Source organism: Larimichthys crocea, chromosome XV (genome assembly GCF_000972845.2).
Source record: "Larimichthys crocea isolate SSNF chromosome XV, L_crocea_2.0, whole genome shotgun sequence".
NCBI lineage: Eukaryota > Metazoa > Chordata > Actinopteri > Sciaenidae > Larimichthys > Larimichthys crocea.
The window spans coordinates 12,558,520-12,584,275 of NC_040025.1; the positions used below are offsets into that span (position 1 = coordinate 12,558,520).

The 25,756-nt window shown below is 43.3% G+C and overlaps 1 protein-coding gene across 2 annotated transcripts in view; it reads left to right on the top strand.

Moving 5' to 3' along the window:
• The first annotated feature begins 2,459 nt into the window (after positions 1–2,459).
• Positions 2,460–25,756, top strand: part of LOC104928356 (monocarboxylate transporter 1) — a 29,691-nt gene continuing 6,394 nt past the window's right edge. For both annotated transcript variants that reach the window (XR_003463780.1, XM_010742625.3), the window contains exons 1-2: positions 2,460–2,693; positions 20,955–21,261. Coding sequence is in view for 1 of the 2 variants with exons in the window: in XM_010742625.3 (XP_010740927.3) it covers positions 21,045–21,261 (217 nt within the window). In the remaining variant the exon portion in view is untranslated. The remainder of the gene's footprint in view (positions 2,694–20,954; positions 21,262–25,756) is intronic.

The window sequence follows — 25,756 nt, forward strand, 5'->3', positions numbered from 1 at the left end:
TCCAAGGGTAGGTCCGATTACATTTACCGTTACGGGGTCGAGAGCATGTGATTTCTTAGTGGAGGACGAGGAATGTTAATTTAATGAACTGTGCTCTGGCTTGAGAGCAGCTCATTGTATGCTGAGTTTATAGCAAGGGCATTAAAAAATGTATAACCAAGCCTGTTCTTATGGAAATAACAGCTGTTTTCTTTGGGCTGAAATATACCTACATAGCATATATAGTGAACATCTCTTTTGTAGTTGTGCTTACAGCAACATATATTAGTGATAAAAGGGGGCACGGCGAAAGGCTTCACTTACTTATCGTCTTACAGCTGTAGTGTGGTTGCAAGTAAAGTTTCAAACTAATGTAATGCAATAATCAAATGTAATAGACCTACAAAGAAATACTGCTTTCTGAAGCTTGTTAAATTTCCCAACATAATCTCTGAAGTCTTTCTCCTCATTTCTTGAAAGCTTTAAAAGGTTTTCTTCATATTGTTCCAGATCTAGATTGTTAAAACTTTGGAATCTATTAAATACTTCAAGTAACTTTACTTGACATTTACACTTTGGATTTTCACAAGACAATAAAAAAAGAGGATATGTCGGGTAATGATAAGAAAGGGTAACAGGAATATTAAAAAGAACATATCTTCTTCAGCCTTCTAACTTGGATCTGTTTTCTACATTGTATTTGTCAGTTCATATTACTTAATCTTAAGAACAATCTTATATAAACAATGTGCAAAATTACACATTATGGCCTCATAAAGCTTCAGTATGTGTGAATAGTTTCCACCTCAGTTGTTCTTCTATGGATGCAGACAATGGTAGTTACTGTGAGCTTCACCCCAACCAGATAATCTAATTATATCCTATAAGGACGTCCTATACATACACAGATAATTAGATATACTATATTTACTCACAGAGGACATTTCTCTATTGAATCCTTGTACTATAGATACACATATATACAATATATGTAGTACATCCTTTAATATATTATATATACTCACAGAAGCATATGTCTACATTGAGTACTTCTATTTTTGACACTTAAAATACATTTTCCTGATAATACTGCTATACTACATCTTTAAATATACTATATACACTCACAGGGGGCATTTCTCTGCATTGAGTACATATACATTTGATACTTTAAGTACATTTTCCTGATTTATGTAGTACCCTTAGATATGCTATATATACTAAGAGAGGTCATTTCTCTATTGAGATACATTTGCTTTTAATTCTGCAGGTACATTTTCCTGACAGTACTTCTGTACTTTCATGTAGTACATCCTTAGACATACTACACTCACAGGGGGCGTTTCTCTGCATTGAGTACTTGTATTTTTGATACTTTGAGTTCATATTCCTTTGTATTTCTATGTAGTACATCCCTAGATCATTAAAAAGCAGTAATTTCTCTGCATGCATAATACTTATATCTTTATATACTACATGTACTAACAGGGGCCATTTCTCTATACTGACTACTTCTACTGTTATGTAGTACATCTTTAGATATACTATATACACTCACATGGACATATGTCTGCATTGAGTACTTGTACATTTGACACTTTAAGTACATTTTCCTGATAGTACTTATAGACTTTTATGTAGTACCCTTAGATATGCTATATATACTAAGAGGGGTCACTTCTCTATTGAGGTACCTTTACTTTTAATTCTGTGGGTACATTTTCCTGACAGTACTTCTGTACTTTCACTCACAGGGGCCGTTTCTCTGCATTGAGTACTTGTACTTTTGATACTTTAAGTGCATATTCCTTTGTACTTCTATGTAGTACATCCTTAGATCATTAAAAAGCGGTAATTTCTCTGCATCTCGTACTCTTTACTTATTTATATTTTTTATATTTTCCTGATAGTACTTATAGACTTTTATGTAGTACCCTTAGATATGCTATATATACTAAGAGGGGTCACTTCTCTATTGAGGTACCTTTACTTTTAATTCTGCAGGTACATTTTCCTGACAGTACTTCTGTACTTTCACTCACAGGGGCCGTTTCTCTGCATTGAGTACTTGTACTTTTGATACTTTAAGTCCATATTCCTTTGTACTTCTATGTAGTACATCCTTAGATCATCAAAAAGGGGTAATTTCTCTTTACTCTACATTTTCCTGATAGTACTTCTATAGTACATCTTTAAATATACTACATACACTCACACGGGGCATTTCTTTGCATTGAGTACATAATACTTATATCCTTACATACTACATGTACTAGCAGGGGCCATTTCTCTATACTGACTACTTCTACTGTTATGTAGTACATCCTTAGACATATGGGTACTTTTACTTCTGATACTTTGAGTACATTTCCGTGATAATACTGAAGTATAACGTAGTACTTTGATGTGTAGTCTTTTTTTCCACTTCCTCCATCACTTCACCTCTCACACCTCCCGCGCGTGCCTCTCTCTCTCTCTCTCTTCCTCTACACGCACGTGCTTTTTGTCACATTCTTCCACTGCTCTGCGCATGCGCGCTGGCAGCAGCGTCATCATCACCATCTTCACCATCACCGCGTCCCAGAAGTTCAGTCCAGTCTCCATGGTGGTACCCCGAGCTGCTGCTGCTGCATAGCCCGGTGAGAGAACACACGGACAGCCGAACCGAACCGAACCGAACCGAGCCTCCTCTTCTACTACTACCGGACAACACGGTGAGTGAACGGGTGAAGGGTGTACAGCGTGGTGTGTGTGTGTGTGTGTAGACAAAGCGGCTGCTGTTTGAATTAACGGCTCTTTTTTTTTTTTTTTTTTTTTTTTTTTTTTGAGCGGGTAAGTTGTAAATTAGCTCCGTTAGCTCCGCTTCCGCTCTTATTTCCTCGAGTTTCTCGGTTCACTCGGTTAAAATTGTCGGTGTCTCTCTCTCTAACACCGACGTGCCGAGATGCTGCCGCTATTTTTACATTCACGTGTCGAGCTCCAGCTCCAGCACCTTGACAGGCCGGCTGCTGTCCAGTTTGTCCGACGCTTGTGGTCGCTGAGTGGGGTCGGCTCACAGCCAAACCCCGGTGGGGTGGTGGAGGTGACCACCAGAGCCGGGGCTCTGATTTCCACTGTGTGTGTGTGTCAGGGTTCCCACGGGTGCTTGAATTCCTTGAAAATGCTTGAATTTCAATTCAGTGTTTTCAAGGTTGTGAAAATGCTTGAATTTTTTGTGAAGTGCTTGAAAATGCTTGAAATTTGTGTGATGTCTTATTTGTCACTGTTATTGCGCTATGGTAGTTACACAATACACCGCTCACAAGCTGACAAATACAAGCCAATTCACACAATTAGTTAAAAATCAATCAGTCAATCTACCACCATATGAAATAATGCTAATTAGACCCATATTATTATGCCATACAGTGGCACCGCTGACCATCATGGCAAACACAACTAGTAGGCTACCTATTTAAAGGTGCTGGAAAAATGGAAAAACTGGTGCTTGAAGGTGCTTGAAAAGTGCTTGAATTTGTTCATGAAAAAGGTGTGGGAACCCTGGTGTGTGTGTGTGTGTGTGTGTGTTATCTATTTTGAACATGGGTCAGAGCTCAATGGAAAGATTGCACTCCCCCCATTTTAGTCCCCATTGTCCCCCCCAAACAGCAGCCAGCTCCTGCTTCTTGTTGTTGTCTATTTATACACGTGTAACCAGGTGGATACTCTCCACAAAGTGTCATTTTCCATTTGTGGTGGCGACCTGTGCTGAAGCCATTTCTCTGTGTCAGTGAAACATCAGCACAGATGTTAGACCGTTCTTCTTTTAAGAGTTGCAGATCCAAGAGTGTTACGTAATTGATTAAGGCTTAAAAGAGTCTCCAAAACTAACACATCCAGTTGTGCATGTGTTTTCACAGTAGGGACACGTTCTGACGCTGAGGAGTTTCTTGCAGATGATTCAGCCTGCTCCGGGCGTGTTGACCTCTAATTTCTGACCTGTCTTTGCTGGACTGATTGTTGAATATTTCCCTCTGGGTGTCAGTAAAACATCAGCACAGATTTGAGACCCTTCATGTGTCCCTTTTTTTTAGAGTTACAGACACAAGGTTATGTAATTGATCAGTCCAGTTACTGTGTTTTTATAATTGCGAACATGTTCTGACACTGAAAGTTAGCTGTAGGCGGAAAATGTTCTCAAAGGTGCAAACACATTGTGCAATCTCTATTGTTTTTATCTTTATTGTTTTTAACGGTTCGCTGCAGAGATATGTGACAGGTTTATTGTACACATCCATAAATCCATAAAAACTGCGCTAACTACAATTCATAACCAAGTGCGGCCTTTTATAATCAAAGATTTATATCGTCACAGGTCGGTGAATGATCAGAGACGCTGTGTGTAGATTAGATGTAAAGTGTAGCTCATAACGAGGAGTGTTGTTTGAGCCCGAGGCTCGGAGGCAAAATGACATATGTAAGTGGTGTGTGTGTGAAAAGAAGCGTGGTAATGATTAAGAGGAAAAACCGCAAGTGCAACCAGATGTAGGCCGAGCTCATGTCTGGAGTGGTTAGTCTTAACCATCGATGTTTCACCTGCTTTAACAGGTTAAATCCAGAGATTAGGAAGCACTTTGAAACTGAAGTTTGCACCTGTTGAGTGAGTGAGGAGTGACCAGTCTCTGGGCTCGTCAAAAATCTGTGAAATTAATCCAAGATTAATACAAGACGCATGTTCAAGCAAGCAAGGCTGTATGACTACGTGCACGCCATCACAGGATTGCACAAGCTTGTGAGTGTGTTTGAGGGTGTGTATTTATGGAGTGGCATTATCATTAGTTCATGCCTGTGAGGTTTAAGTGGTCCTCAGGGGCTGAGCCGGCACGTATCCCACGGCGGTGTGGCTGCGGTAATGTGACTTAAATTGTATAAGTGAAATTCTTTTGGGCATTAAAGCCGACAGGAGCAGAACAGGCCTCATGTCATCACTCATTATGTCTTAAATGAATGTGTGTGTGTGTGTGTGTTAGAAGAAAAATCACACAGTCATGATGATTCTCTGGAAATTACGCTCGCTCATTCATGGCAGGAATAAACCCCCCTCTTCTTCTTCCCCCTCACATTCATCACAGAGTTTTCTCAGAGTTGCTTCAGCATCCTGTCTTTCCTGCGTGATGCTAACTCATTCTTATGAAAGTGTTTCACCTGGAGTTGAACCCCCGTGATGACTGGGTCACTAGGTTATTCCCCAATCTACACAATAAAACTGGTTTTTGTTGTCGTATTTCGTCAGTTTAAACTTTTTTTGTTGTTGTTTGGGGGGATTCAGGTAACTCCGGACCCTCGGTGCTGTTTGGTAAAGGGAGCGTTTGTACTGCAGGATGAATGGCCTCATTGATAACTCCTTCAGGAGTTGTCCTGCTTTGCCTGTGCCCACACACACATACACTATCTAATTGAGCTCTAGCTCAGACTGGTATGGACCTCAGGGAAGATGGCAACATAAAATCCATTCCCACTGGGGAAGACAGTTTCCCATTAAGCCCAAACGACAGATCACATTACTCCTCTTGTCTTTCTTTCATTTGTGAGTCTGATAAACAGAGTTAAAATGTTTCTAACCCACGTGGCGCTCAGCGGTGGCTGTTGTCAGCCTGGGAACCGGACGAATGTGCCAAGCTCATGAGGTTTCGTTTGCTCTGGCAGGTACGCCTGGAACAGCTCGGGCCAATCACAACTGTTTGTTTAAGACGGGGCGGGTTTAATGCTGTGACTGACAGAGCCACCGGTCGAGATTGGTTGTTGTGCCCAGTCTGCAAGTCCGTCAGGCTCATGAGACTCAGATTATTCACATTTGATGATCTTTATAGATGCAACGTATTAAAATGTATTAAGTTCAGTAAGTGGATCGGTGTCAAAGAGCACAGCCCCAGCTGTCAGAAGTCATTAGGCTAATTAATGAACATGAGAAGGCAGCAAAGGTCACGGTGGGTGTGACCTATCCTCAGTTCAATGTCACCATCTGATTAAGGGGCTGGGCCACCAACAGTTTTTATTTTGTCGGCTGAAATTAGGGCCCGTCATTAGTCCGTTTTTAGCTCGCTATCTAATTAAAGGTCCAGGTCAAAGGTGAAGTTTAGTTGCACCAAGTGGTGAAGTTGCAGATTGCAACCAAATGAATACTCCGCCATTCCTCATCCTCTCCTTCCAACCATGTGTAGCTCAGAGTTTTGGTTTGTCTGTTCTCAGATGGACAAAAACACAAAGATTCTTATTTTCAGGTGATCATACACTAATAAAAAAACCTACTTATTAATATTGTATCCCATTCCTGCCAGTAAACACTCGTAAATCTTGCACACTGGACCTTTTAAGCAAACCTAATGTTCGCATCAGTTGATGATCTGTGAAAAAGACATGAACGTTAACCAGGCGTTGCCCTCGTGTTGCATCATCGAGCCTGTCAGTTCTTGTATAACTCTGAATAAAGAACAAATGTAAGATTAGACTGTTCGTTCACTCTAACCGTATCCTGTTTGACTGTTGAGATTATATTTCTTGTAACGCGCGATTGTTGCGACGACAGTCGCCGTTCGGGGAATGTTCAGTTAAATATGTTGATGTTCAGGTTTTTATTATAATTTCCTAGGAAGCATAAGTAAACTTGTGCTGCTAAATTCAGATTCCCCTCCATGTGAGTAACTGAGAAGGCTGGTTTAAGCCTGCCAGCTCTGGTATGCCAGCTCAAGCCTTTGGGGGCCTCCCAATCACTGCCAACTCCTGGTCTAGTGTCTGTCTCTGACAAGGTTGGAAGTCGGTCCAGTGGATTTAAACTCGGTAAGGAATTTACTATTTGTAAATATTAGCCTTCTGGTTTGTGGTTATGTAACTTAATGGTGATCCCCCCCTTTTTTCATTGTGTTGCAGTAACACTGATTAGTCCTTTGTTCACTACAATTAACATTAACCAATGATTAGATTACACCCAGTAACTGCCTGCAGCTCCACACTGCAACTACTGATTTCATTGTTGAATAGTTTGCTGATTTATTTATTTTTATTAATCGCACAAATGTCCAACCCAAACTCAAAAATATTCCGCTTTAACATTATTACACCAAAAAAATCTGTAATTTGTTAAAATGTGAAGAGCTGAAAATTACTTATGTAGATCAACTCAATTATTTATCAACTAATTATTTCAGCTTTACACCACATCCCTGGAGTACACTTACTCTATAAAATGTCAGAATATATTAAAAAATGTCCATCCTAGTTTCTCAGAGTCTTTAAATGTCCAAAATATTACATTTTACTTAATTTAAAACAGAGAAAAGCAGGACATGTCGACATTTAACAGGCTCGAACAGCCAATTTTGGCATGACATGAAGAGCTTGAATAATAGAAGTAGAAATACTAGTACAAAAGAAAACCTCGACTACTATTACACCCCCACCCACAAGTCATTCACTGTCACTGTCCAGTCTCCTCTCTAAGCCAGAGTTTCCTGTGGCAGTGAACCCACGTCTTAACTGTCACTGTCTCTAAAGTCATTGCTTTACAAGTCAGCCTATAAAAAAGAGACTTAAGTGGCCCGAGTGGAACGTGAGAGCAGCCCTCTCTATAGTGGATCCTGGATGACTGCCATGTGTAATGTCGAGGCATTAACACGGCTGAAACACGCCCGTGTGAATGGAAGTCAGAGAGCAACAATCTGACCTTTGAGAGGCATCAGGCTGTAGGAATGAATCATGAATCATACACATTATGATTCCTTTCATAGTTCAGGTTTTGCTGTAGAAAACCTGCATACAGTAATGAAAAGAAGAACTTCAATATTCTGGTGTAATCCAACGTCCTGTTTACTTTGTGTTTCAGTAAACTACAGTGTCGTCTACGAAACAGTTTAGAAGATGCATCTACAGTCGAGCTTTGCACGTTAGTTTCAATGCGATTATGTTCGTCTAAAGTCACATGTCGCGTTTCTCTCTGGCTCAAATGCAAGTTGGGTGTCTGTAGGACTGCAACAAACAATTATTTTCATGATTATTTTATCTTGTTTTGTCCCTACAACACTGCAAAATCCAAAGATTTAGTTAGAAAGAGAAAGAAAAGCAACAAATGGTCACAATTTAGACGCTGTAACTAGGGAAGGCTTTGTGTTTTTACACGAAAAGATGAATCGACTATCAAACTAGCTGCTACAAATGTATATTTTGTATTTAAGTTAATGCAGTTCGAGCCATGTCCTGAGTGCTTTATGTCCTATCTAAAGGAGGCCTTGCTCCAGCGTTACTCCTGTAGTCATCACATTCCTGCTCGATACAGGAAGTCCCATGCTGTGTTAGAGGCCCGGACCCGATCCTTAACATACTGCTGGTTTCAGTTAGCGCTCATGTGTAGGTCACCTACACTATACAACTTGTTTTTGTTGGTCGATGTCGTCCGTACAGAGCTCGTTTCAGCGGATCGCATCAAAAGGTTCAGTGACAGCCAGCCGGAGAGAGGAATGGATGAACGTTTGAACAGGCATTTGAGAGTACGCATGGCTGTGTGTTAGTGGGGTCACTGAAGGAAGGGCTATGTGGCAAACAAACCCCCTGTGAGCAACATGAGAGGGTCAGTGACGGTCTTACTCTGCTGTGCTGGCACCCTGGATGACTTCGTCATTACACAGTATGTCACTCTCTACTAAGGTCACAATAAATGAACGGCCAAGGCTGTAGTGTTTGAGTAGTGTGACATTTGGATGGATCCAAAAATCTTAAGGGTGGTGAGTTCCACCGTATCCAGAGTCAAATTCCCAATCAAAACCAAGCACACCCCCCTTCTTCCATTGATAGCAGCTGTGGATTCCCATGGTGGTGCCTTGTTTTGAGGAGCTCCAACCAGACATTCCCGAAGACCGGCCAGCTCAGTGTCAAAGATATTATATGGGCGTGTTAGGGTTCACATCGGGGTCTGAGCTGTGCGTTAGCCAGCTCTTCGGTTCCTCACGAGAATGTGTCGTAACTGACACCAACCAGAAGAGACTGCACCAGCACAGAGGAAGTGGAAACGCCTGCATGGCCATGCTGACTGTTTGGTTTTCCGACGTCATCACTGTTTGTTGGTCCTAAGTGCGACACACGTCTGCGTTTGTTGACTGTAGTCTGACGTCTGTGACCTGGTTTTACAGTCCTAACAGGAGACTTACTTTTAATATTCATTATGATGCACAAAAAGACAAAAAAATACATTTAAAAAATGTTGCACATCATTGAAGGTAGTATTTGGATTTGTGCTATCAGGTCCAAGTCTGGTGAATCACCTCTTTTCTTTCCAGTGTTGCAGCAATCGTTTAGTCATGATGAACTTTCCCAGTTTATCAGTTTAACTCCCAGTCTGCGGTATATGAAAAACCTCCTTCTCAGATATCGTGGTACATGCAGGATAAGAAGTCCATTAGATGAAATGTGCCTCATGTTGCCACTCATGGACGTGTTAAGGCTGCTGGTTTTCCTCCGGATCTTCTGCAGTCTTGAAGTGGAGCCCAAGCATTTATGCGGTGACTCACACACTGTCCATACCTAGGTGTTACCACCACAGGCTTACCAAACTGACTTGCCAAACCGACTCACAGGAAACTCCGAGTTATGAAAGCGAGTGGAATCAGAAAGATGAATTCCCCTTTTTATATTTGGACTCACTCCAAGTTCAGATCTGGGTCTTGATTTACAACTTTAATCATGAAGCGGGGCTCAGCAGGAGGTTTGGCCAGGTTGCCACTGGTAACTGATTCTTGACCTTTAGTTTTCCATCAGTGGCAACAACCTTTAATTACATATACATGATATACAACTTTTGTTAAGATGTATTGTTTGGCATTTTCTGCTTTATTAGACAGTGACAGCTGGAGAGGGAGCTGTAAAATTTAGGGGATGTAATGAAGCAGGCTGGATTTAACTCAGGTTGCTGTCATCAGGACTTTAGCCTTGATACATGGGGTGCACGCTCTATCAAGTGAGCTACCGAGGTGCCCCGACAACCGCTTAGAAACATTTAAGAAACAGGGACAGCAAACTGCAAAGCCCAGAATAAATACATCTTTAGTATTTGTTGCATTTGACAGAACTGGAACTGTGAGTGTTTACTCACGTGTGCGTAGGTGATGCCGAGGCAAATTAAGTTGTCTTTATCGCTGCTGTAATAAAGCTTTTATGGCTGCATAGTATCATAATAAAAGTGACTAAAAATGGCAACCATATTATGAGTTTCTGCAACCAAAAGCCTGTCGTCCAAATTAGCGTTGAGCCTTGTAAAGAGTTTTCCAAACAGTCCCAGCTCACTGCTTCATTCCTGCATGATAATAACACAACTTAAATCAAACAGCAGAAATAAAGCTAAATGTTCACTGTGATGGATGACACGGTCCTGATAGATCAGCCTGCTTACACCTAGCTCAAGGATACTTAAGAGTGTGGCAGCTGGGACTCAAACCAGAAACCCTCCGATGAATACTCGACCAACTCTACCACCTGAGCCACACTCACCTCCTAAGGTCCAACCGTGTTCATCGCTGAAATAACCTTCAGCTGCCCCCTCCCAGTGTGATGCAACTCACTGTTAGGACGTGAAACAAGAGCAAGACGCGCATCACACAGCAAAGACCCATATTTAATAAATGGGGCTGCTGTTCAGACCATTGTTCAGTAACTAATTGAGCTCAGTCACAAGTTTGCTTTGCTGTGATTCATTAGAGCAGCATTCTTTACATTTGGGGAGTAAAAGTCCTCAGAAAAGTTGGGATTCAACCCAAATATGGTTAATCAGGAAAAAAACAGGCAAATTAATGACAGTCTCTATCACTCTTTGAGAGAAATAGCTGCAGGCACTAATTTTCCAGTTGGGTACCATTAAAACATCACAGGAGAAGAAGAAGGCACAACATTTGATTAAGAAACTGAGTTATGTCCAGGAAGATTAGACTGTCCTCGTCGCTCCACACAGATCTGATGTTTTCGTCTCCTCAGCATCAAGTGATATGAAGTCACATGCTTCCTGTAGGTCATTCACAAAGTTTCCTGCATCTTTGCTGGTGACTGATCAGAGTTGCAGTGAATAACAGCTCAGAGAACCACTTCTTCTGCCACAGCTCGGCTTATCAATTTTCCTGTTACCTGATTTCCCCTCTGCTTTGTCACCGGGCAGGTAGCGTACAGCCAGATCCTGTTTCATAGGAGTTGTCGCCAGAGTCACGGGGCATACTGGCTACGTGCAGGCTGGAACAAACACAAAGCGATGAGCTGAAAGCCACGAGAGCGGCAGAGATTGGACGACCAGGACAGAAAACGCTCAGTATCAGACAGTCAGTTAATTCAATAGATAGCAAAGACATGACTTGAGTGCAGGTCAACGTCTGCGAGCTGATTTCCTTACAGGAAAGAACTGAAACTGCCTGGAAGGAAAGAAATAAGTGCAAGTTCAGCATTAACTGAGAATACGCAAAATCAGCTTGACCTTAGACAAATATTAATACTTCAGTGTTGTGAGCACACATTTGGACATAGTACGTGTGGTGAACTCCTCAAAACTCCTCTTCTTGTGTCGATAAATTTTAGAGGAAAGATTGGGGAGGAGAAAGAAGTGAACGCTGTGGGCGAGCGAGCTGTTCCACAACGTGACCCCAGAGTTAACCAGTTACTGTTACATCCTGATGTACAATGATTGGTGGAGTGTGGTTGTTTACAGCATGTTTAAGGGTAAAAGGGTGTCCACACTCCTAACAACATTTGCACTTACATAAGATCGTAGCATGACTCAGCTTCTCCTCAGATACATTATCAATGTGCGGGTCCACTCCTACAGTCTACATGAAGTCTGTGAAAGTTCTCAGGTTCTCAGAGAAGGGTTAAATCTGTGCAGGTTGTAGATCCATGAAGATCTTCATCCAAGATGCTTCTTCGGTTCTGACTGACGCCAGGGATTGCTGTGAGAAGGAGGTGGTTTGAAATAGTCAAACCAGATTGAACTCTCTCAAAAAACACAAAAAAAAACAGACCCCATGTAAGTAGCAGAGTTGATCTCAGAGCTGAGCCATAAATAGCTCAGTTGTGCGGGCCTAATGGAAATGGGGACATTGAAGTGGATGGATTCATTGAAGAAGTATTCCAGCTGTTTTTGGTAACTGACACAACATTGCAGTTAGTTCAACATTTACACAGTTTGGTTACCAGCGGTCACCCTTCAGGCTTTGGAGTTTCTGGAGTGTAATCCAAGCAGCGTGGAGAGGTTTGCCCAATTCTTTGATAACAATGAAAGAACTGGTTCATCTGACCCCACCTGAATGTCAGTTATTGTTGGATGTTCTTACTCATTTTGGCACATTCACAGGAAATCTTCCTTAGGGAGTACCTGTAAACTCAAAGTCAATCCCACAGAAAACTAAGTAGCAACTGATTCATCATCATCCAGTTGAAAAAGTAAGATGATTTCTTCGCCTCATGTGAAGGTCAACTGAATATTTTCTGGTTTCAGACGGTCGGTTCAACAAAGCAAGACATTCAAGATGAACCTCAGGCGTTCGGGGATTGTTTTGGGACATTTTATAGACCAACGAGTAATGATCCGTATCAGTAACGCGTTTTCTTTTCCTGATATCATGCTGGCGTTGATTATAGACATTTCGAATAGTTAAGGTCTGCAGCTCATCGGTGACTGTTTTAAAATGACAAAGGTTCATAAAAGTTTAGTATATTTCACTGGCTCCATTCAAAAGTTTGTATGTTGGTCTAAAACTGCTGGTATGTTGTTGGCACGCGGCCCTCACCGAGCTGTCTCACCATGGCAGAACATGATGTTGGAATTTAAGAGGAGGAGGTGGGTTATCTCTCCATTCCCTGTTTGTTTATATTCTATCTTGTAGCCAACAGCAAGATTAGATAAAAATGGTAATACGTTATGAGAGGATGAACTGTGTTTGCCTCTTTTATCGTCTTCGAGCGTCCGTGCTGACTCTGCTCTGTTTCCCCAACAGATTTTCTGATCCCAGCACACCTGGTACCAGTTTTTCTTCTCCACCGAACTGAGAACTTCGTCTCCTTCCTCGTCTTCCTCGTGAGCAGACATGCCTCCAGCGATTGGCGGGCCCGTGGGGTACACCCCCCCTGAAGGTGGCTGGGGCTGGGCGGTGGTCGTGGGGCCTTCATCTCCATCGGCTCTCCTACGCCTTCCCCAAATCCATCACCGGTTCTTCAAAGAGATAGAGGTCATCTTCGACGCCACACCCAGTCAGGTTTTCTGGATCTCCTCCATCATGCTGGCTGTCATGTACGCGGAGGTGAGTGGTTATCACTGCGTCGTATGTAGGGATGTTTCTACCTCTGAATCGCCACCAATAGTCTCAGCCATTCATATACAGCAAGTGAGATGTTGTGCCCAAAGAGTGGCACAAAAAGTCAAATTTAAACTCAAGTAAAAGTGACTTGAATAGAAGTGAGAACGTACCCGGTTAATGAAATACTCAAAGTTAACGTTTGAGTGCGAAATGACGAACACAGCACTGTTGATTTTCTTTTAATTAAGTAAAACAAATAGAATTAGATAGATCAGTCTCTCCTCTTTTCCATCTTTTCCTCGGTATCTGTCCCGGACGTCCTGACTTCTCTCGCACGTTATTCTCTGCACTCAGCACTTCCACTGTGAACAAATAATAAATAACCTCTTGCTTTTCATTTCCGTGTTAACAGTTTAAAGCAGCCACGCAGCCGGCCTGAGGGCGCTTGTGCCGTGGGAGTTGTTTCAAAATTAAAGCCCGGGCGTTTCCATGGCAAGACTCCCTTCATTTGTTCACAGTTGTGTTTCATTGTGAAATACTGTCAGTTAAGGCTGTGTGGAAATCACAGATAGATAGATGTGTGTCCTGGGCAGCAGACTGATCGTAATGAAGCTATAAATGGCAAATTTAGTGATGTAAAGTAGATTACTGGCTCACATTACTCAGAAGCTGAAATTAAGTTTAGCTGTCCACCACCGTCTGCCGTAACCCTGAAATCATCGTCAAAAAGTCTGGGAGTGTCCCTCCTCAATCCAGCTAAAACTGAGCACTGAAGGCAACATTTAAAGATTGAGCAGCACACTCTTACAACGGACTTTAGCAGACTCCTAAAAAGCAGCAGGTGGATGGATTCTGCACTATTTGTGGACGATGCTGTGGTTTATATTTAAGAGCGTGACAAGAAGAAGAAGAGAGCTGTTAAATAAGACTCCAGGCCGTGTTTATTACCGGTGGTCGTATCTTGGCCGTGTTTCGTTTCTCAGCGCGCTGCCTCTTATCGTTCACGCGTCACTGAAGCGAAACAAAAACTCTTTATCCATCCGCGATCGTGCTTTCAGCCCCTCATCCCTGCGGTTCAGTCAAAGCTACATGAACGAGAGCAGGAGACGATACGACAGATGAATACTTGGAGTGATGTTTTCCTCTGCGTAATCCAACTAAAGCAGACAAGGAAGCCAACATGTCGAATTACAGACGAAGGGAATAAAAACTAATAATAGTTCAATGATGGTCTGGGAAGGGTGGTCCCTGGTGTGAGGTGTTGTAGTGCTCCAGTGTTTACGTCTTCGTTTTATGGTGAAACTTTTTGGATTCTTTCTTCTTTTTTTTTGTAACTGTGACTTTCCAGTCTTGATTTCTGGGAAATGAAGAAGTAAACCGGTCATCTGTGTGAGGCTAATCAGGCACAGAGCGGTTGCTTTACTGTAAGCTGCATGCTTACGCAGCGGCAAGACGAATGCCACAGACAGCTTAAACATACACAGTCAACAACACAGTATGCAGCACACAGGCAGTGAGAAATTACAAAAAAAAAACAGTTGTGGAAGTGTGTATATTATTTTTTAAGCACCAACCAGCATGTATTTGGTCACAGACTGAAGTATTGGACAGATTCTGACCTGACTGTGGCGCTGGATGAAAATTTAGAGGAGCAGTAAAGGATATTTCACTAAAAAGCTCAAATGTGTGAAGCTGCCGGTGTGGACTGAAGCAGTGGCCCACATCTCGGCTCGAGAGGATCTCTGCTGCTGTGGTTTTTAAAATGTGAAAAGGAAGCAGCTCTTTGCATCAGTGACCGCTTTATTTGCATGATTCAGCAGCGGCCTTTCACATGTAAAGGCAGGACTGAAGACAGAGAGAGACGCAGATCTAGTTTCAGGTTAGGGAGGTTTTCGGATCAGGTTCTCTCTTTCTGTCCCGTGAAACTGCGAGGCCTTTCCTCATTCAAACACAAACACTCGCTCGCCTTCTCGTTTATTTAACGTCCACTCCTACGTGAGGACGCGATGTCGTCCCGCCGTCTGTTTTCTTCCTCTTCCTCACTCGGTGTGCAACGTTTCTGCTTTTAGGAGAGGAAACTGCTAAAGGGAGGAATGAGGGGAGGAGGTGACGTGCATAAACCAGAGCCAGATGTTGAGCACTTTCTTTTTTTTTATTCTTCCTTGCTTCAGAATTCAGTCAGATCACCAGTTAATTACGTCACAGTGCCAGCCATGATAAAGAATGAATGAGGATAAACCAACAAGGCACCCGCTCACTCACGTTACACATGAGACCTGGCACGTACGCACACCAACTTCCACGTAGCTCTAAAAAAAAAAAAACCCACAAGTTTTAATTTGACTGGATGACGTCGGCGAGCAGCTGATAATAGTGTGAACCAGGATGCTCTGCCCCGAAGGTAAAGGAAGGAGAAGAAGTGAAGCATGAGCCTGACTGTCTCTGTGTTTGCATGAAACAAATGCAGGAGTTGCATCATTTCAGCTGAACTATAACAACAAACAGGAAGGAGTGGCAGCAAAAACGTCGTAGTTGTGTACAGGTTATCAGAGATGTGGGCTGCTGTTCTAGTAGAACCCTAACCTCGGCTGTGGTCTTTCTGTGTGGTTTGCATGTTCTCCCCGTCTGCGTTGTTCACTCCGGACTTCGCCTTCCTCCGACAGTCCAAAGACATTGCAGGTTAAATGACTGTGACTGTGATGGAGACACACGGTTACAGAAATAGATGATGGGCTCTGTCTTGAGCTCTAACCGAAGCTTCAGATTTCACCCAAAACAACAAACAACAAACTTTATTCACCAGTATGAAGTTGTTCATTGCGGCTATCAGAGTCATCAGGCTCAGTTATCCCGAGCGTTCATCGTGTTTATGTGAAGAATTGTTTTGATAACCGTCACGACACGTGTGTTTTGTTTGTTTGTGAACAGGAGGGCGAGTGGAGGAGGTTACATCCTGCACGCTGATCCTTTGAATATTTCGCATATGTGTGGGCGTGCGCTCGGATTATAGGAGTGTGTGACGACGATCTGTTGAGGGCGACGTGTGAGGTTCAAGTGTTTGGTAAAGGACTTAAGGTGTTGACGGAAGCTTAAGAAACAGCACGATTTCTAGACCTTTAACGGCCCTGACGGGACGATCCAACTTTCTGTTTAAATATCTCGTCGGTATCTTTTCCTCTCTCTCCGAGTCAAAACACGCAGCACTCTCCACCTCATGTACGAGCACACTGACTCGACTGGTCTCCAAAAAGGAGCAGTCTTTCTCAGGGGAGCTGGCAGTACGTACCAGAGCGGGAAAAACAAACAGAAGACTGCCTCTCAGCTCAGTTCAAGCGTCCGTACAGTAAAGCAGTAACTGCACCTGATGTAAGTTCCTGGTTTGAGGTAGGCTTGAGTTAAACGTGTGCCTGTGATATCACAACAGGATCATCGTCCTTGTTTTATTCCAGCGCTCCGTGTAAATATCTTTGTGTGAACTGTCAGAAAGCCTAATATTCCAGTTGGAAGGGAACTCTGACGTATGTAACTGCAGTGAGACATAATTCAGAGGTTTGTGTAGAGTAAACTTTAATTTGTGAAAGCCCGAGAGCGGAGTGCGCAGGTTGGTGTGAAGCAACAGACGACGGACAAAGAAATGAAGCTTTAACAACAGCCATAAGCTTACTCGTGCAAGGTTAGTAGTTTTCCATGACACAACTCAGCTCAGACACTCAGAAAAAAACAGAACAGAGGAATTAAGCTAAACAAAAAAAAAACAAAAAAACCTTGGTCACGTCATGGGTTTTAGATTTGTCTATCTTTGTGGAATCCAAACTACACAAACATTTCCACGACTTTTTAGGATCTCATTGTCATTGGGAAATAAGAACGTGCATAGCAGGTCGCCGGCATGCTGACGCGTCCTCTCTGGCTCTGCTTGTGATCTGCGTCCACATGACCTGCACACGAAGTCGCTTTTACTCTCGCCGGCTCTCTCGTGTTTTCAAGGCTGCTGGTGTGAGTGATGAAAGTGTGACGTGTCCCGGAGGGTTGGAGATGCAAGCTGGCACACGTGATACAAACTCAGCGGTCACTTTATGATACACCTGTACCGTGGTTTCAGCATAGTTTGATTAAAACTATTCTGACATGGAAGTCGACCTGTGTTGATCAGAACGTTCAGTTTTTTTGACGGCTTGTCGGCGTCTGAGTTTGTGGTTGATGATGCTGCACTTTATTAAGTATACTAATGTTAGTCGAAAATAGCAAGGACAAAATGAAAACAGAGACAGTGTTCAATGTCAACAAGTTAAATAAATTTGGTGACGCGTCGTGTTCAATGGCGTCAGCGGAGGGTCTCGGCCCCGCGAACACAATTCCCCCCGTGCTTGGACTCCACGGCGTCCAGTCTCTTTTCAGAACTGAATTTTAAAAACTTCTGTTGTTTGCTTTACTTGGCAGAGATTTTAAATAACTTTTGAGTTGTGGCAGAGGCCCCGGGCGCTCTGGGTCAGCGCTGTTCAGTGAGAAGCCGGGAGGAGAGTAGAGCCGGCCGCTATGTAGCGGAGACTGGCACCGGTAGTATAGTAATCCACGGTAGTACCGTCGTGTAAAATTTGTAGTATAGTAGCGACGGTTATGATTTGGCACCGCGGGGTACCGGGTATACCGTGGATATCGTGCAACTCTAAATACATCTTTAGTATTTGTTGCATTTGACAGAACTGGAACTGTGAGTGTTTACTCACGTGTGCGTAGGTGATGCCGAGGCAAATTAAGTTGTCTTTATCGCTGCTGTAATAAAGCTTTTATAGCTGCATAGTATCATAATTACTCACAATATAAGTGACTAAAAATGGCAACCATATTATGAGTTTCGGCAACCGAAAGCTGATGTCTGTCAGCCAATTAGCGTTGAGTTTTCCAAACAGTCCCAGCTCACTGCTTCATTGCTGCATGACAATAACACAACTTAAATCAAACAGCAGAAATAAAGCTGGCTAAATGTTCACTGTGATGGATGACACGGTCCTGATAGATCAGCCTGCTTACACCTAGCTCAAGGATACTTAAGACTGTGGCAGCTGGGACTCAAACCAGAAACCCTCCGATGAATACTCGACCAACTGAGCCACACTCACCTCTTAAGGTCCAACCGTGTTCATCGCCTGAAATAACCTTCAGCTGCCCCCTCCCAGTGTGATGCAACTGCACTGTTAGGACGTGAAACAAGAGCAGAGACGCTTCATCACACAGCAAAGACCCATATTTAATAAATGGGGCTGCTGTTCAGACCATTGTTCAGTAACTGAATTGAGCTCAGTCACAAGTTTGCTTTGCTGTGATTCATTAGAGCAGCATTCTGTACATTTGGGGAGTAAAAGATCCTCAGAAAAGTTGGGATTCAACCCAAATATGGTTAAATCAGGAAAAAAACATGCAAATTAATGACAGTCTCTATTCACTCTTTGAGAGAAATAGCTGCAGGCACTAATTTTCCAGTTGGGTACCATTAAAACATCACAGGAGAAGAAGAAGGCACAACATTTGATTAGGAAACTGAGTTATGTCCGAGGAAGATTAGACTGTCCTCGTCGCTCCACACAGATCTGATGTTTTCATCTCCTCAGCATCAAGTGATATTGAAGTCACATGCTTCCTGTAGGTCATTCACAAAGTTTCCTGCATCTTTGCTGGTGACTGATCAGAGTTGCAGTGAATAACAGCTCAGAGAAACACTTCTTCTGCCACAGCTCGGCTTATCAATTTTCCTGTTACCTGATTTCCCCTCTGCTTTGTCATCCGGGCAGGTAGCGTACAGCCAGATCCTGTTTCATAGGAGTTGTCGCCAGAGTCACGGGGCATACTGGCTACGTGCAGGCTGGAACAAACACAAAGCGATGAGCTGAAAGCCACGTAGAGCTGCAGAGATTGACGACCAGGACAGAAAACGCTCAGTATCAGACAGTCAGTTAATTCAATACTGATAGCAAAGACATGACTTGAGTGCAGGTCAACGTCTGCGAGCTGATTTCCTTACAGGAAAGAACTGAAACTGCCTGGAAGGAAGGAAATAAGTTCAGCATTAACTGAGAATAAGCAAAATCAGCTTGTCTCACTGCTTAACTTTAGACAAATATTAATACTTCAGTGTTGTGAGAACACTGAAGTATTTGGACATAGTACTGTGTGGCAACTCCTCAAAACTCCTCTTCTTGTTTTGATAAATATTTAGAGGGAGAGATTGGGGAGGAGAAAGAAGTGAACGCTGTGGGCGAGCCGAGATGTTTCACAACGTGACCCCAGAGTTAACCAGTTACTGTTACATCCTGACTGTACAATGATTGGTGGAGTGTGGTTGTTTACAGCATGTTTAAGGGTAAAAGGGTGTTCACACTCCTAACAACATTTGCACTTACATAAGATCGTAGCATGACTCAGCTTCTCCTCAGATACATTATCACCGTGCGGGTCCACTCCTACAGTCTACATGAAGTCTGAAAGTTCTCAGGTTCTCAAAGAAGGGTTAAATCTGTGCAGGTTGTAGATCCATGAAGATGTTCATCCAAGATGCTTCTTCGGTTCTGACTGACGCCAGGGATTGCTGTGAGAAGGAGGTGGTTTGAAATAGTCAAACCAGATTGAACTCTTCTCAAAAAAACACAAAAAAAAACAGACTCCATGTAAGTAGCAGAGTTGATCTCAGAGCTGAGCCATAAATAGCTCAGTTGTGTGCGGCCTAAATGGAAATGGGGACATTGAAGTGGATGGATTCATTGAAGAAGTATTTCCAGCTGTTTTTGGTAACTGTCACTGAAACATGTGCAGTTAGTTCAACATTACAACAGTTTGGTTACCAGCGGTCAACCCTTCAGGCTTTGGAGTTTCCTGGAGTGTAATCCAAGCAGCGTGGAGAGGTTTGCCCAATTCTTTGATAACAATGAAAGAACTGGTTCATCTGACCCCACCTGAATGTCAGTTATTGTTGGATGTTCTTACTCATTTTGGCACATTCTCAGGGAAATCTTCCCTTTAGGGAGTACCTGTGAAACTCAAAATGATAAGTCAATCCACAGAAAACTAACTAGCAACTGATTCATCATCATCCAGTTCCAACTGATAAAGTAAGATGATTTCTTCGCCTCATGCGAAGGTCAACTGAATATTTTCTGGTTTCAGACGGTCGGTTGAACAAAGCAAGACATTCAAGATGAAACCTCGGACGTTCGGGGATTGTGACAGGCACAGTTTATGGACATTTTATAGACCAAACGAGTAATGATCCGCATCAGTAACAGCTGTTCTTTTCCTGAATATCATGCTGGCGTTGATTATAGACATTTCGAATAGTTAAGCAGTTCTGCAGCTCATCGGTGACTGTTTTAAAATGACAAAGGTTCATAAAAGTTTAGTATATTTCACTGGCTCCATTCAAAAGTTTGTATGTTGGTCTAAAACTGCTGGTATGTTGTTGGCACGCGGCCCATCACCGAGCTGTCTCACCATGGCAGAACATGATGTTGGAATTTAAGTAGGAGGACCGGTGGGTTATCTCTCCTCATTCCCTGTTTGTTTATATTCTATCTTGTAGCCAACAGCAGATTAGATAAAAATGGTAATACGTTATGAGAGGATGAACTGTGTTTGCCTCTTTTATCGTCTTCAAGCGTCCGTGCTGACTCTGCTCTGTTTCCCCAACAGATTTTCTGATCCCAGCACACCTGGTACCAGTTTTTCTTCTCCTCTAAACTGAGAACTTCGTCTCCTTCCTCGTCTTCCTCGTGAGCAGACATGCCTCCAGCGATTGGCGGGCCCGTGGGGTACACCCCCCCTGAAGGTGGCTGGGGCTGGGCGGTGGTCGTGGGGGCCTTCATCTCCATCGGCTTCTCCTACGCCTTCCCCAAATCCATCACCGTGTTCTTCAAAGAGATAGAGGTCATCTTCGACGCCACACCCAGTCAGGTGTCTTGGATCTCCTCCATCATGCTGGCTGTCATGTACGCAGGAGGTGAGTGGTTATCACTGCGTCGTATGTAGGGATGTTTCTACCTCTGAATCTCCACCAGTAGTCTCAGCCATTCTTATACAGTAAGTGAGATGTTGTGGCACAAAAAGTCAAATTTAAACTCAAGTAAAAGTGACTGAAGTGCGAAATGACAAACACAGCGCTTGTTGATTTTCTTTTAATTAAGTAAAACAAATAGAATTCAGATATGATCAGTCTCTCACTCTTTGTCCATCTTTTCCTCGGTTATCTGTCCCGGACGTCCTGACTTCTCTCGCACTTATTCTCTGCACTCAGCACTTCCACTGTGAACAAATAAATAAATAAACCTCTTGCTTTTCATTTCCCGTGTTAACAGTTTAAAGCAGCCACGCAGCCGGCCTGAGCGGCGCTTGTGCCGTGGTAGATTTGTTTCAAAATTAAAGCCCTCGGGCGTTTCCATGGCAAGACTCCCTTCATTTGTTCACAGTTGTGTTTCATTGTGAAATACTGTCAGTTAAGGCTGTGTGGAAATCACAGATAGATAGATGTGTGTCCTGGGCAGCAGACTGATCGTAATGAAGCTATAAATGGCAAATTTAGTGATGTAAAAAGTAGATTACTGGCTCAAAATATAAACTCAGAAGCTGAAATTAAAGTTTAAGCATGTCCACCACCGTCTGCCGTAACCCTGAAATCATCGTCAAAAAGTCTGAGGAGTGTCCTCCTTCAAATCCAGCTAAAGCTGAGCACTGAAGGCAACATTTAAAAGATTGAGCAGCACACTCTTAACAACTGACTTTAGCAGACTCTCTAAAAAGCAGCAGGTGGATGGATTCTGCACTATTTGTGGACGATGCTGTGGTTTATATTTAAGAGCGTGACAAGAAGAAGAATGCAGTTTTTTTGCAGAGCGAGCTGTTTAAATAAGACACCGGCGTGTTTGATGTTACCGCTGGTCGTATCTTTGGCGTGTTTCGTTTGTCTGCAGCGCTCTGCCTTCTTATCGTTCACGCGCCACTGAAGCGAAACAAAAACTCTTCACGATCGTGCTTTCAGTCCCTCATCCCTGCGGTTCAGTCACAGCTACAGCTGAACGAGAGCAGGAGACGATACGACAGATGAATACTCTGGAGTGATTGTTTCCTCTGCTGTAATCCAACTAAAGCAGACAAGGAAGCCACATGTCGAATTACAGACGAAGGGAATAAAAACTAATAATAGTTCAATGATGGTCTGGGAAGCGGTGGTCCCTGGTGTGAGGTGTTGTAGTGCTCCAGTGTTACGTCTTCTGTTTTATGGTGAAACTTTTTGGATTCTTTCTTCTTTTTTTGTAACTGTAGACTTTCCAGTCTTGATGTCTGGGAAATGAAGAAGTAAACCGGTCATCTGTGTGAGGCTGTAATCAGGCACAGAGCGGTGCTTTACTGTAAGCTGCATGCTTACGTCAGCGGCAAGACGAAATGCCACAGACGGCTTAAACAATACACAAGTCAACAACACAGTATGCTGTATGTAGCACACAGGCAGTGAGAAATTACAAAAAAAAACATGTTGTGGAAGTGTGTATATTATTTTAAGCACCAACCAGCATGTTATTTGGTCACAGACTGAAGTATTGGACAGATTCTGACCTGACGGTGGCGCTGGATGAAAATTTAGAGGAGCAGTAAAGTGATATTTCACTAAAAAGCTCAAATGTGTGAAGCTGCCGGTGGACTGAAGTCAGTGGGACATCATCAGTGGCCCACATCTCCGGCTCGGAGAGGATCTCTGCTGCTGTGGTTTTTAAAATGTGAAAAGGAAGCAGCTCTTTGCACTCAGTGACCGCTTTATTTGCATGATTCAGCAGCGGCCTTTCACATGTAAAGGCAGGACTGAAGACAGAGAGACGCAGATCTAGTTTCAGGTTTAGGGGAGGTTTTCGGATCAGGTTTCTCTCTTTCTGTCCCGTGAAACAATGCGAGGCCTTTCCTCATTCAAACACAAACACTCGCTCGCCTTCTCTGTTTATTTAACGTCCACGTCCTACGTGCAGGACGCGATGTCGTCCCGCCGTCTGTTTCTTCCTCTTCCTCACTCGGCCTGTGCAACGTTTCTGCTTTTAGGAGAGGAAACTGCTAAAGGGAGGAACTGAGGGGAGGAGTGACGTTGCATAAACCAGAGCCAGATGTTGGAGCACTTTCTTTTTTTTTTTATTCTTCCTTGCTTCAGAATTCAGTCAGATCACCAGTTAATTACGTCACAGTGCCAGCTCATGATAAAGAATGAATGAGGATAAACCAACAAGGCACCCGCTCACTCAGCGGTTACACATGAGACCTGGCACGTACGCACACCAACTTCCACGTAGCTCTAAAAAAAAACAAACCCACAAGTTTTAATTTTGACTGGATGACGTCGGCGACAGCTGAGTAATAGTGTGAACCAGGATGCTCTGCCCCGAAGGTAAAGGAAGGAGAAGAAGTGAAGCATGAAGTCTGACTTGTCTCTGTGTTTGCATGAAACAAAGTGCAGGAGTTGCATCATTTTCAGCTGTAACTATAACAACAAACAGGAAGGAGGTGCAGCAAAAACGTCGTAGTGTGTGACAGGTTAGTCAGAGATGTGGGCTGCTGTTCTAGTAGAAACCTCTAACCTCGGCTGTGGTCTTTCTGTGTGGTTTGCATGTTCTCCCCGTCTGCGTTGGTTCACTCCGGGTACTTCGCCTTCCTCCGACAGTCCAAAGACATGCAGGTTAATTGACTGTGACTGTGATGAGGACACACGGTTACAGAAAATGGATGATGGCTCGTCTTGAGCTCTAACAGAAGCTGACAGATTTCACCTCAAAACAACAAACAACAACTTTATTCACCAGTATGAAGATGTTTCATTGCTGCTAACAGAGCATCAGGCTCAGTTATCATCCGAGCGCTCATCGTGTTTATGTGAAGAATCTGTTGATTAACTGTCACACACTTGTGGTTTGTGTTTGTTTGTGAAACAGGAGGGCGAGTGGAAGGAGGGGTTACAATCCTGCACGCTGATCCTTTGAATATTTCGCATATGTGTGGCGTGCGCTCGGGATTATAGGAGTGTGTGACAGACGGATCTGTGAGGCGACGTGTGAGGTTCAAGTGTTTGGTAATAGGACTTAAGGTGTTGACGGAAGCTGAGAGAGAATGCAGCACAGATTTTCGTTCAGACCTTTAACGGCCTGACGGGACGATCCAAACTTTCTGTTTAAATCATCGTCGGTATCTTTCCTCTCTCTCCGAGTCAAAACACGCAGCACTCTCCACCTCATGTACGAGCACACTGACTCGACTGTCTTCCTAACAGGAGCATCTTTCTCAGGGGAGCTGGCAGTACGTACCAGAGCGGGAAAAACAAACAGAAGACCGCCTCTCAGCTCAGTTCAATGCGTCCGTACAGTAAAGCAGTAACTGCACCTGATGTAAGTTCGTCTGTTTGAGGTCGGCTTGAGTTAAACGTGGCCTGTGATCACAAACAGGATGCTCGGTCTTGTTTTATTCAGCGCTCAGTGTAAATCCTTTTGTGTGAACTGTCAGAAAGGCTAATTATTCCATTTGGAAGGAAGAAGCTCTGACGTATGTAACTGCAGTGAGACATAATTCAGAGGTTTTGTAGAGTAAACTTTAATTTGTGAAGCCCGAGAGGTCACAAGGTGATGAAGCACAGCGACGGACAGAAATAATGCTTCAACAGCCAAAGCTTCTCGTGACAGAGGTTAGTAGTTTTTCCACTGACACACTCAGCTCAGCACTCAGAAAAACAGAACAAGAGGATTACTAAACAAAAAAAACAAAAAACTTGGCACGTCATTGGTTCTTAATTTGTCTAATCTTTGTTGGAATTCCAAACACAAACATTTCCACGACTTTTTAGGATCTCATGATGGAAAAAGACGTCACAGTCGCAGCATCGCTGAGCGTCTCTCTGACTCTGCTTGTGATCTGCGCACATGACTGCACACGAGCTCGCTTTACTGCTGCCGGCTCTCTCGTGGTTTCAGGGCGTTGATGTGATGAAGTGTGACGTGTCCCGGAGGTGGAGATGAAGCTGGCACACGTGATACAACTCAGCGGTCACTTTATGATACACCTGTACCGTGTTCAGCAGTTTTGATTAAACTATTCTGACATGAAGTCGACCTTTGTGATTAGAACGTTCAGTTTTTTGACGCTGTGGGTCGAGTTTGTGGTGATGCTGCACTTTATTTAGAGTATACTAATGTATCGAAATATCAAGGACAAAATGAACAGAGACAGTGTTCAATGTCAACACGTTAAATAAATTTGGTGACGCGTCGTGTGTCCATGGCGTCAGCGGAGGTCTCAGGCCACGCGAACACATTCCCCCCCGTGCTGTCGTCACTCCACTGGCTTCCAGTCCGTTTCAGAATTGATTTTAAACTTCTGTTGTTTGTTTTACTTGGCAGAGATTTTAACTTTTCGCAGTTGTGGCAGAGCCCGGCGCTCTTCGGGTCAGCTTCTGTTAGAGGTCCCCTAGGATC